The sequence below is a fragment of the Physeter macrocephalus genome, chromosome 2 (assembly GCF_002837175.3).
Source record: "Physeter macrocephalus isolate SW-GA chromosome 2, ASM283717v5, whole genome shotgun sequence".
Taxonomy (NCBI): domain Eukaryota; kingdom Metazoa; phylum Chordata; class Mammalia; order Artiodactyla; family Physeteridae; genus Physeter; species Physeter macrocephalus.
This window is the reverse complement of record NC_041215.1, coordinates 15,123,631-15,136,048: the sequence shown is the minus strand read 5'-3', so window position 1 is coordinate 15,136,048 and position 12,418 is coordinate 15,123,631. Positions and strand designations below refer to the sequence as shown.

The following is a 12,418-nucleotide window of genomic DNA, read 5'->3' as shown; positions in this document are numbered from 1 at the left end:
AATGTCAAAGACTGGGTGGAGGGAATATACAAAATCTGTGAGGTGAGGTGTCCACAGAGAGGCCAGCCAGGCTCACTTGACACCTGCCGTGGGCCGGCACTCTGTGGGTGGTTCTAAGCTTCAAGTTCCCAAGCACTTGGACCCATTCAAAGGCATGCGAGTGGCTTGTATGGTTGGTGGCAGGATGTAGCCCCCCACTGGGCCTTGCCAGCCCAAAGTGAAGCTGGGGGAAGTAGGGGGTCTGTGGTCCCTCATTTCCCAGGAGGTGATGGGGGCTGGGGAGCCTCATGGCAGCCCTGTGACGTCTGCTCCTCCCTGCCCTTCTCCACCTTTTTAAAAAATTTTGGCCACGCTGCGCATTATGTGGGATCTTAGTTCCCAACCAGGGATCAAACCCATGCCCCCTGCAGTGGAAGCGTGGAGTCTTAACCCCTGGACCACCAGGACGGTTCTGCCTGCCCCATTTGAGAGCTGAGAAAATAAAGACCCAGAGAACCGGGGAATGTGCCTTAGTCACACAGCTGGCAGGTAGCAGGGCAGCCTTGGAACCCTGCCCTCTGCTCCTCACACCAGGTGCCGAAGCCTGGAGCAGCAAGGGCCGCGGTGCAGCCCGGGCAGTCTTTCCGGAGTGGGTCTGGCCAAGATTCACCTCCCAGGCTTTGGGTCCCGGCCCAACCCTCCAGACACTCTGCTCAGGGCCAGGATCCAGGCTTGGATGACTCCAGGGGATCCTGGTGATGAAAGTGGCACACAGGTGCTGTTTGCGTGTCACCTCACACCCCGCAGCCCCTACTGTGCTGAGTGGCATCTGCAGAGAGCAGCACTTCCATCCCCGGGGCTATCCAGACTGGCCAAGTCTATGTCTGTGTCTGCATCTTAACACGGTCCCTGGTTTGAGACACACCTCTTCTCTGCCCCCTGGTCCTGGGAGGGAGGTTCCAAGGGGTCACACCAGCCATCCCTGATCCCAGGCCACTGTGCTGCACAGGGAAGGTGGAGCACCTGGCCCCAGGCAGGAGGGGGCCCGTCTTGGGAGGGGAGGTGGCTCTGCACAGGGATGGCCGTTCGTGGAAGTCGGGCCTTAGGGCCAACACCCAGGATGCAGCCAAGCCCTCTGCTCCCAGGGAGAGGCTGGGCGTCACTGTCTAACCTCAGGGGTGGCAGAGCTGGGAGGAGAAGCCGGGGACACCCCCACTTTTTCTGGCCTCTGCCCCTCTCTGCTCCCAGCTCCTGTCTCCTCCCCCCAGGACATTCACAGCTTCGATGTGAAGCCAGTTCTGGATGATGTGACCACTTTGGGTCCCCATTTCCCGGACTGTGCGCCTGACGAGGGCAGGTCTGCTCTGTCTCATTCATGCTGTGTCCTCCCACCCATGAGAAACAGACAAGGGGCTGACAAAAAAGCCCATGAGGAGAGTGGGGGAGGGGGGGATGGATCTGAGCACCTCAAGGGTCCCTTGGAGGCTCATGTGGGATGTGGCTTTGGCTCCGCGCTCCAGAGGCCCGTCACAGGGTGTCGCCGAGAGGACACAGCAAGACCCTGTCCCTGGAGATGTCCTGGCAGGGCCTGTATGGCTGAGGGCAGCCCTGGCCAGTGGGTGGGTACAGTTTGAGGCCTTCTGAATCCTGAGGGTCCAATGACATTCTCTTCGTGATCTTCGGAACATGGGTCAGGTGGGGTTCTTGGGAAACCAAAAGAGCAGAGACTCGGATCCGAGCAGTGACCCAGTCAGGAAGGATGGGCTGGATGCAGCAGCACTGGCTGCTTCCCGCCTGGGAGAGGAAGGGGGGGGCGTGTGAGGTGGGTGTCCCCTCCTCCTGGTGGGGAGAGGCAACTCAGCCAAGCTAGACACTCAGGGTCCTCCTGGGTCCCTTTTCTTCCCTCCCTCCATGGTCTGCACACCCAGCCTCCAGGACAAACCCAGGATCTGGCTACTGACACCACTGGCGTCCCGGTATCACCAGCTCAGATGACCACAGCGCTGGGCTCTGAATCACATGTGTTCCTGCCTCCCAGAGACAGGATGGTTTTCCGCTAAGCACAGGTGGTGTCCCCCTCCCACGTTCCCTGTCCCCCCGCCACGGCCCCACACCTTCGGAACCCTGAGCACCTTGCAGGCCTGCAGGCCGTGCCCAGGGCCCTGCAGCCCCTCTGCCCATTGGATGGTTTACCCCTTTTCGCGAGGCTCTGCAGAAGGGCCGCTGAGGTGGGCGGCCTGTGCGAGTCGGGGGCCTCCCGTCAGCAGCGACTGTGTGTCTTGTGCCCAGCGTCAGCTCTTTTACCCCTGGTTGTGTTTTGGGAGCTGGTGGGCAGTAGGAGTCGAGGAGCCTGCTTTCCTGGAAAGACCAGTGCGCATATTCCTGGCCCTCATTTGTGGGCAGGGGCAGGCGTCAGTCCCGGGAACGGGAGAGCAAGTTCCAGAGAGCCAGAGGCCATGGGGAGAGAGCAGAGGGCTGGCGAGGATGGCCTTTGCCTGGGGTGGGGTGGGGGCTGAGAGAGTCCTGGGAAGGCTCTTGACCCCATGGAGGCTGATGGGCTTTGCCCCCTTCTGTTGTGTTTGGAGGAGGAAGTGATATATTAGGGCCTCCTAAACTACTCATTTATCGATGCATTTCTACAAAAGTTTTCCAAGATGAAACAGCAAAGGGGACGGGGGCTGGGGGTGCGGGTAGGGGATGAGGGGAAGCGAGTGGGGGTGATAGGGGCTGGGCCACAGAGGACCTTGTACGCTGTGAGGCCCTGGAGGTCATGGCAGGGTTTTGCCCAGGACCTGAGAAGCCTCAGATATCCTTGAGTTTTGTTTTGTTTTTGAGGTGAAAGTCATATAACATAAAATTCACCATTTTAAAGTATATAATTCAGTGGCATTTAGTGCTTTTACAATGTCGTGCAACTATCATCTCTGTTTAGTTCCAGAACGTTTTCATCACCCCAAAGGGAATCCTGTACCCTCAGGCGGTCACTCCACACACCCCCTCCCCTAGCCCCTGGCAACCACTAGTCTGCTTTCTGTCTCTGTGGGTTTCTGGACATTTCATATAAATGGAATCATGTAACACGTGGCCTTTTGTGTCTGGCGGCTTTCACTCAGCCTGATGTCTTCAAGTTTCTTCCATGTTGTATCATGAATCAGCTTCATTCTTTTTTTATGACTGAGTAATATTCCATTGTATGCATACCCCACGTTTTGTTTATTCATTCATCCACTGATGGGCATTTGGGTTATTTCCACCTCTCTCCTTTTCAGAACTTTATTTTTATTCCAAGACAAACTTTGCCTTGTGCATCCTCATTTTGAGGTGCAGGAATCTGTTTTACTTGTCGCATCCCCAGCTAACTGCCTCCATAGGTAAATCCATCTTAGGGCAGTTATTCTTTTTTTTTTTTTTTTTTTTTTTTGCGGTACGCGGGGCCCTCACTGCTGTGGCCTCTCCCGTTGCGGAGCACAGGCTCCGGACGCGCAGGCTCAGTGGCCATGGCTCACGGGCCCAGCCGCTCTGCGGCATGTGGGATCTTCCCGGACCGGGGCATGAACCCGCGTCCCCTGCATCGGCAGGCAGACTCTCAACCACTGCGCCACCAGGGAAGCCCAGGGCAGTTATTCTTGGTTTTATGGCTTCCTTACGTTGGTGACAGGAAGATCCCATGCAACCTGCTGTTTCCTGGGCCCGGGTTCAGTCCTCCTGTTTCCTCTTACAGCTCTGGGGCTGCGGACGAACTGCTCAGCGTGTCCCTGAAAGGTAGGGCTGACAAGCGTTTCCCCTCGACTGGGTGTCCACCGACTGCAGCCAGAGCCAAATTCTTTTGTAAACGGCCAGGGTGACTTTATGGTCGTGTGGCCGCCCTCCCCTGGGGTACAGGGCACAAGCGGCATGCTGGCTGGTGTCAGAGTGGCTGGACCTTGAAGGTCAGCACCTGCTGGAGGTGGCTCTCCTTCTCTCACGGTGAGAAGCTGGCCCGTGGCACCCCCAACCCCGGGGCTTAGTGCTACCCGGGAGGCTGCAGGTTTTGAGTTCCTCCTTCAGACCTGTGCTGGAGCTCTGTGCTGGCAACTAATCCCACCCCGCCTCCTGCAGGGGAGAGAAGAGGGGCTTACTCGTGGGGATGGCTCACTGGGGCACAGGGGACAGTGAGGTGACATGGAGAGTCCTATACCTTAAAACGAGCACTCAGTAGGCACAGGTCATTTCATTTTTTATTATTTGTTTATTTATTTATTTTTGGCTGCGCTGGGTCTTCGTTGCTGTGCACGGGCTTTCTCTAGTTGTGCCGAGCAGGGGCTACTCTTTGTTGCGGTGTGCGGCCTTCTCATTGCAGTGGCTTCTCTTGTTGCAGAGCACGGGCTCTAGGCATGCAGGCTTCAGTATTGTGGCTCATGGGCTCTAGAGCACGGGCTCAGTAGTTGTGGCACACTGGCTTAGTTGCTCCTTGGCATGTGGGATCATCCTGGACCAGGGCTCAAACCTGCATCGGCAGGCAGATTCTTAACCACTGCACCACCGGGGAAGCCCCGGCACAGGTCATTTTAGAATGAAAGCTAATGAAATAAATTTTTAAAGAGGAGAAGGTTGGAAGCAACCCAAAGGTTCATAGATGGGTGAACAGATAAAGGAACTATGGTGTGTCCACAGAGGGGAATATTACTCAGCTAGAAAAAGGAATGAAGTGTTGACACACGCTACAACATGGATGAACCTTGAAAACATCAGGCTTAGTGAAAGAAGCCAGATACAAAAGACCGCATGTTGCATGATTCCATTTATATGAAACATCAAAACAGGCAAATCCATAGTTACAGGAGGCAGATTAGTGGTTGCCAGGGGCTGGGGTTGGGGGATTGGGGGGGGTGACTGGTAATGGGTATAGGTCTTCTTTCACAGTGCTGAAATGTTCTGGAACTAGATAGAGGTGATGGTTGCATAACATTGTGAGTGGATTTTATGCCACTGAATTGTACACTTAAAAATGATGAATGTTATGTGAATCTCATCTCAAGTACAAAAAAAAGGGATGCGGGAGGCTCTGCAGGTCCTGCATCAAACCCCGCCCATTTCACAGGCGGCACGTGGAGGCTGGAGAGGCGCATCCACTGCCATGGCCAGTCAGTGGGCAGGTGGCAGACAACATTGGGACCTAGGCCTGGTTTCCACTTCTCTGGGGCTGGTTCTGGCAATTTTGCCTCCACCCGGGGCAGCTTCAGAGCCCTGCCAAGCCTGCCCAGGGACCAGATGGCCCTGAGGCCTGTGAGCCATCTGCCCGCCTCTGCTCTCCCGCAGCATGGCCGACAAGAACGGGGCCCTCAAGTGTACCTTCTCGGCCCCCGGCCACAGCACCAGCCTCCTGCAGGGCCTCGCCGCCCTCCGTGCCCAGGGCCAGCTCCTGGATGTCGTGCTCACCATCAACCGAGAGACCTTTCACGCGCACAAGGTGGTCCTGGCCGCCTGCAGCGACTACTTCAGGTGAGTGTGGGCCCCCAGGGGCAGGGTGGAGGGTGCCGCCCTTCTAAGAGGGAAGATCTCAGCGCTGGGCATCTAGCCGGGGATGGCTCTGAGGGAAAATGGCTGGGGTTAGCCCATCTTTGGGTTTAGAGAGAAGCCCAGTAAGCCTGCAGGTTTTTCCAGGTTTGCTACTTATTCAAACTTGTGGGGGACACCGAGCAGACAAGCAGAGCATGCCTGGGGGACAGAGGCGGGTGCCCGATTAGCAGCAGCTTCTGCCCTGCGAAGGTGGCAGGGCTCCATCAGGTTTTCATTCTAAGTCTTTATGTGATGCCTGCATGTGCCAGGCGCTGGTCTAGGCCTTGGGGATTTAGCAGGGATAAGACAGGCACGAGCTCTGTCCTCATGGCACCTGTGCTCAGGCTGAGGGATGGGAGGGACACCTGCTCGGCAGCCCTTGTGTGTGCCAGGCTCTGTCCAAGGCCCCATGTGATGAGTGAGGTGTTGCTGGGTGTACAGGTCTCTGTACCCTGAAGGCCCTTTCCTGAAAGCTCCTTCCCTGTGTCTGGCTGGGCAGGGGAGCGAGGGGCCCACGGAGCAGGGCTGGGGGCCATTCTCATCAGCTGGGGGCTGTCACAGTCTGGGGACAGTCTCCCTCATTCCCTTAGTGACCAGCTGGCAAGCTTCTTCCTGACACCAGAGAGAGCTGGGGTGCCACCCTGGGGGTGGTTCTTCAGCCCCACATTGCCAGGGGTGGCCGAAGCGTTCCCACCTGCCATCCCAGGTGCCCGTCTCGGGCTGCCTGTTCCTCGCAGCTGGGGTGCCTTGCCTGGTGCGCCCCCTGGCTGCCCGCCCCACGGGCTCAGAGGGGCCATTCTGGGGAGTTGGAGCGGCCAAGCCATCTGGGGCGCCGCTTCTATTTTTATTCTGGATTTGGGGACGGGCGAGCTGGCCCAGCCAGAACTGCCCTTTAAAGGCTCCTCTGTGCTGGCACTGCAGTTGGAGAGGCCTTAAAAGGCAATGCTCCCTCCCGTCACCGACACCGTGATTGCTTCTGCCTTCGATGGGCTGACGGGACTCGCGGGGACAAGAAGGGGCAGGGTCCAGGGGGCTGGTAGAGCGCTGTGGTGGAGGGTTGGGCGGTTGTTAGTCAGTGGCGCCACGGCAGCACCAAGCTCAGCTGTCCCTCCTCTGGGGCCTGAGCTGGGCCCACTGGGTGTGCGACTAGGGGACGGGCATCTGTTGGGCAATGTCGGGAAGTTCTCTCCCCTCAGACAGCTGTCACAGATGTGTGCTGATGGTAGTTATAATTATGATGAAATGCCAGCTTGCCCCAAGCTGGAGCACACGCCATCTTCTAGAACCTGCCATGAACCCTGAGCAGGCACTGGGGTTCTCACCCCTCTTCCTGGTGGGGGGCCCTCAAAGGCCATGGGGAGCTGTGACCCAGGGCCTACGTCTCTCAGCAGTGCTCACATTAGCACTGCTTCTCAGAGCAGGATAGCACGGCTGACAGAGCTGGGGTTACTTGCTTCTGGGGGGCGGGTCTCACGATGGGCTGGTGTTCCTTTGGGCCATTCTCAGGGGGTTTTCCTGACCACGTAAGCCTCTGGAGATGGCAGGGACCCTAGCACAGCCCCCTGATGGGCACTCTGACCTGGGCACCCTCACCCCTCCCTAACCCATGTGACAGTGACCCAGGCTGGGGAAGGTGGGTGGAGCCAGCTGCCCACGTGAGGGGCCGGGCTCTGTGAACCACAGTGCCTAGTGCCCTTGGGGGTCCCTGCCTTGTCTCCTGAACTTGCCGCCGGCGTGGTCGTCCAGGGCTGGGTGTTAATGTGGGGCTGGAGACCTGTCCCCGGAGCCAAAGCCAAAGCCAAGGTTTGGTCTTCTCTTGCACAGCCGCACCAGCCCCGCAGCGAGCAGCCCCTGGTCCCCGCCCTTTGAGCCAGCTGGGCCCCAGCACCACACACCTCTGGGTGAGGCCAGGCAGGGCTCCACGTAGGGGGGCAGAGTGGGGAGTTGCTGCTTGTAGGAAGACGCATGGCTAGGGGTGGATTAAAAATCTTTCTTTTCCTTTTTGCCTGTCTTTAATGAGCATCCGGGCTGCTTTCCCCTGGCTGGCCGTGCCCTGCTCGCAGTGTCCTGGGGCCAGGCCACGCTCGGGCAGCCACAGTGCCCCTTGGCTGCCCCGAGCCCACATGCTGTGTTTCTGACCTTCAGGGCCATGTTCACGGGCGGCATGAGGGAGACGAGCCAGGACGTTATTGAGCTGAAGGGCGTGTCGGCCCGCGGCCTGCGGCACATCATCGACTTCGCCTACAGTGCTGAGGTGACGCTGGACCTGGACTGTGTGCAGGACGTGCTGGGTGCAGCCGTGTTCCTGCAAATGCTGCCCGTGGTGGAGCTGTGTGAGGAGTTCCTCAAGGCCGCCATGAGCGTGGAGACCTGCCTCAACATCGGCCACATGGCCACCACCTTCAGCCTGGCCTCGCTCAAGGAATCGGTGGACACCTTCACCTTCCGGCACTTCCTGCAGATTGCCGAGGAGGAGGACTTCCTGCACCTGCCACTGGAGCGCCTCGTCTTCTTCCTGAAGAGCAACCGGCTGCAGAGCTGTGCCGAGATTGACCTGTTCCGTGTGGCCGTCCGCTGGCTGCAGCACGACCCCGCCCGGCGGCTGCGCGCCAGCCACGTTCTCTGCCACATCCGCTTCCCGCTCATGCGGTCCTCAGACCTGGTGGACAGCGTGCAGACGCTGGACATCATGGTGGAGGACGTGCTGTGCCGCCAGTACCTGCTGGAGGCCTTCAACTACCAGGTGCTCCCCTTCCGGCAGCATGAGATGCAGTCGCCGCGCACCGCCGTGCGCTCGGACGTGCCCTCGCTGGTTGCCTTCGGCGGCACGCCCTACACGGACAGCGACCGCTCAGTCAGCAGCAAGGTGTACCAGCTGCCCGAGCCGGGGGCCCGCCACTTCCGTGAGCTGACGGAGATGGAGGTGGGCTGCAGCCACACGTGCGTGGCCGTGCTGGACAACTTCGTGTACGTGGCTGGGGGTCAGCACCTGCAGTACCGCAGTGGCGAGGGCGCCGTGGACTCCTGCTACCGCTACGACCCCCACCTGAACCGCTGGCTGCGCCTGCAGGCCATGCAGGAGAGCCGAATCCAGTTCCAGTTGAACGTGCTGTGCGGCATGGTATATGCCACGGGCGGTCGCAACCGGGCCGGCAGCCTGGCCTCAGTTGAGAGGTACTGCCCACGGCGCAACGAGTGGGGCTACGCCTGCTCACTGAAGCGCCGCACATGGGGCCACGCGGGTGCCTCGTCTGGGGGCCGCCTCTACATCTCGGGCGGCTACGGCATTTCGGTGGAGGACAAGAAGGCCCTGCACTGCTACGACCCCGAGGCCGACCAGTGGGAGTTCAAGGCTCCCATGAGCGAGCCCCGAGTGCTCCACGCCATGGTGGGTGCCGGCGGCCGCATCTACGCCCTCGGCGGCCGCATGGACCACGTTGACCGCTGCTTCGACGTGCTGGCCGTGGAGTACTACGTGCCCGAGACGGACCAGTGGACCAGTGTGAGCCCCATGCGGGCCGGACAGTCAGAGGCCGGCTGCTGCCTGCTGGACAGGAAGATCTACATCGTTGGGGGCTACAACTGGCGTCTCAACAACGTGACAGGCATCGTGCAGGTGTACAACACCGAGACGGACGAGTGGGAGCGTGACCTGCACTTCCCGGAGTCCTTTGCCGGCATCGCCTGTGCCCCTGTCCTGCTGCCCCGGGCCAGGACCAGGAGGTAGCTCCCCAGACCCCGGTTCCCGGCCTGGCCGCCTGCTGTTTCTGCGAGGGGCTTGGCGGGTGCGTGTCTGGGCGGGGTACTTCGAATCCCCACTCCCGCGGGCTGGTCTCACATAAGGCACCCTCCTCACCGCCCTCCCTTCCTTCCTGAAGCAGATTCTGGCTCTGTGCCCGGTGGGGGAGGCTGCCAGCAACAAGGCTGATGTGGCAGCAAACTCACACCCAAGGCGGTTTCCTCGCCCACCTTGAGTTCTCGCTGGCTAGCTGGCGGGCGGGCGGGAATCGGGGTCTCCTTTGGGGCGTCATGGTGTGGCTTTGCCCCACTTCTCTCCCCTCCCCCTGCCCGGAGGTCTGAGAAATTCAGATGCGAACTCATTCACGGTTGATCCCCAAATGCCCCCCAACCCCCATGAGTTGCATGCGTCCTTTTTAAAATACACCCCAAATCTCTGTAACATATGGACCTCCAGGGGCAGGAGAAGCGGCTGGCAAGTACCTGCCTTGGGTTGGCCAGAAGGGCACGTTTCCTCCTCCCCAAGAAGCCTGAGCTGCTGGGCAGGAGGGAGCCGGCACTCATTTCCATTCCTGGCCTGGGCCTTAGCACCTTCAGGGTGTTCTATCATCTGCTTTCAGGAGGAAAACAAACACAGCCAGCTCCCAGAGACGGTCCTTACGGGCATCAGGCCTTCCCATTTGGCCCTGGGTGATGTGTGGGGCCTTAATAAGAACGGGCTGACCCTCCTCATCCCTGTCCCTGTCCCATGAAGGAAAGGGGACGCCTGCTTCAGAATCTCACAGTGCGAATCTCACAGTGCGTCTGCATTCCACAGGTCTGTCCCGTGCTTTTTATTCCTCCCCCTCTTTCCAGCCCTCTGCTTCCCCCAATCCTGTGTTCAGGTTGACATGCCGCAGGCCTGTGCCCACCCTGCGTGGGAAGTCAGGCGGGCCGTGAGGCCTCTTCCTTCAAGGGCTTTGCGGTATCTCCAGCCACATTTGTTTTGGTGTCTAAACCTCAAAACCATTTTTTTTGTTGTTGTTCTCTTTTGCTTTTTTTTTTTTTTTTTAAGAGGCCAGCACCACTGTCTTATAAATGAGATTTGTCCCCTCGGGGCAACTTAAAGTGTCTCTTCTGCTGCTAATGGACGATTGATGTCGTGTCTCTGTGACCCGCTCGCCAAGTAAAGAATTAACCTCATACCTTAGCAGACGTCGTCTCCTAATATTTTCCTTTTATTTAATAAAAATGTTATGGTAAAAAGATGGAGTGGGCCCAGTGCTGAGCTTGTGGGGCTTGATGGGTCGCAGATTCCTCGTGTCCTTGCATGTTTGGGGGCTCCGCTCCCCCCTCGCCCTTTTCCAGCATTGCAGAGGAGCCGGAAGTGGGGCCGGCCTTTGGCTCAGAGGCCTGGGGGCAGCAGGAAAGGAGGCTAGGACTTCCACCCGGTGCCCAGAAGACAGAGGGCAACCAGCCGGGGCAAGGCAGCCTTCAAGAGACTCTTTCCTGGTGGTTCCTTGTGCCTGGTGACCCGGCCCCCTGCCATCAGCCGGCCCCACAGCCCCTGGCAGGTTCTGTCTCCATCTGCTCAGTCCTGGGACTCCAGGTTGGGAAGCTGGGGATTCCCCCTCCCCAGAGGCTGTGATAGGGGAGGAGCAGGGCAGGTCCTAAAGGAAGCATGAAGTCACTGTGCTTCCCTATGGGCCCAAGAGCTCCTCAAATTGCCCCCGGCCCCTGCTCTTGTGGCAGGCCTCTCTGCGAACCCGGCTGCAAATTGGTGGAGAATGCAGTATTCTGACAGCCTTCTGAAAGGGCAGGCTTCCGGGATCACCCTCAAAACGTACCCACAGGCCTGGTGTTCCTGTGCAGCGGCCGTCGGGGCCCGGGGTGAGGCTGGGTGTGTGTATGGGGGTGCGGGGTGGAAATAGGAACTTGGTTGGGAACCAATAAGGAGCCCACACTGCCAGGGGCATAGAAGTGAAAAAACAGCAGCCCTCAGGGACTTACTGGAACATTCTAGTCCCTTCTCATCATCCCCAACCTGAGCTCCCCCAAAGAGAACCCTTCCCTGCTGGAGGCACAGCCCCTTCGGGGGGGAAGGGAGAAGGCTTTGCCAGCTGCAAGTCCCCCCAGATCAGCTCACACCTCAGAACATCTTGTCCCCAACGAGCTGGCAGGGGCGCCGGCGCAGAGTTGGGGGTGGGGAGGTGCTGCCATATCTAACCGGGTCGATTGTGCATAACTGTCTGGGCTGGTTCATGGAATGTTCTCAGGGGCCCCTTGCCCCTCCCTCTCCACACCCACACCCCCCCGGAAGAAAGGAAAATTATTTTTCATATTGTAAACTTTAAACACGAAAAAGCTGTTTTTAATTTAGCAGAAACTGGCTTGCATCTTCACTTTGTGCACATTTGTGTCCTTCAGAGGGAGGCGGAACATGCGTGCACACAGGCACGCAGACGCTCACACGCACACCTGCACTCATGCATCTGACACCCACATCCACGTGGTCACACTCACAGGTAGCCTTGCTCACAGGCTGTGTAACATGCTCACATGCTCACTCACGCACAATTAAACACACAGCTCACATGTGTACATGCTCCTGGACTAGCCTGGCCCTCCTCTGCACAGCACCCTGAAGGGGTCTGGAGCTCATCACCTCATCACCTCCTTCACCTTTTGCCCAGGGCAGCTTGGGCACATAGGGACTGAGCTTGTGGAGAGCCCGTCTGCTTCCAGATATCCTGCTTTCCCACCGTGGCCCTGGATGTGGCCGGCAGGAGCCTCCCTCTGCACCTGGGCTCGGGCTGTGGGAAAACGCCATCTCCTGGGACGGTGGGATGGAGGCCCGCGAGAGGGAGGCCAAGTGTGACTTCTGGGGCCTCACAGCGAGCGAGGGCCAAGGGGGCCTTCGAGGGAGCCGTGTGAGGTGGGAATCTGCCCCAGACCTGGCCAGCTTGGAAACCCGCCCCTGGCTTGATCCCTGAGAATGCAGCTCCAGCCCCTCTGTTCTCACGGGCCCTGGAGCTTTTGCTTCTCATGGTGGAGCCTCGGCGCACCAGTTTTATTAGGGGCACCTGGCCATGTATCCCAGGAGGCACAGCCTGAATGTTTGTTGCACAAATGACAGCTTTTGGGGTGGGGCGGTGGGAGCGGAGTCTCATCCACTCCAGCATCC

At 58.9% G+C, this 12,418-nt stretch overlaps 1 protein-coding gene across 3 annotated transcripts; it reads left to right on the top strand.

Annotated features, from left to right (window-relative positions):
- The first annotated feature begins 1,813 nt into the window (after positions 1 to 1,813).
- On the top strand, positions 1,814 to 10,481 carry KLHL26 (kelch like family member 26). 3 transcript variants are annotated; one of them, XM_028499110.1, is made up of 4 exons: positions 1,969 to 2,045; positions 3,701 to 3,741; positions 5,278 to 5,460; positions 7,663 to 10,481. In XM_028499110.1, the coding sequence occupies exons 3-4, from the start codon at positions 5,279 to 5,281 to the stop codon at positions 9,242 to 9,244; spliced, it is 1,764 nt and encodes a 587-aa protein (XP_028354911.1). In that variant the 5' UTR covers positions 1,969 to 2,045; positions 3,701 to 3,741; position 5,278; the 3' UTR covers positions 9,245 to 10,481. The 3 variants fall into 3 exon arrangements, with proteins under 3 accessions (XP_028354909.1, XP_028354911.1, XP_028354901.1); XM_028499108.1 differs by lacking the exon at positions 3,701 to 3,741 and having other exon boundaries at positions 1,814 to 2,045; XM_028499100.2 differs by lacking the exon at positions 1,969 to 2,045 and having other exon boundaries at positions 3,429 to 3,741.
- Positions 10,482 to 12,418: the final 1,937 nt, after the last annotated feature.

What these genes read in the sequence shown, in the direction of transcription:
- KLHL26 (XM_028499100.2), top strand. Translation starts at nt 3,647, where the DNA reads ATGCAACCTGCTGTTTCCTGGGCCCGGGTTCAGTCCTCCTGTTTCCTC. An exon ending in GCTCAGCGTGTCCCTGAAAG is followed by an intron (nt 3,742 to 5,277) that starts GTAGGGCTGACA and finishes GCTCTCCCGCAG; the next exon opens with CATGGCCGACAAGAACGGGG. An exon ending in GCCTGCAGCGACTACTTCAG is followed by an intron (nt 5,461 to 7,662) that starts GTGAGTGTGGGC and finishes TCTGACCTTCAG; the next exon opens with GGCCATGTTCACGGGCGGCA.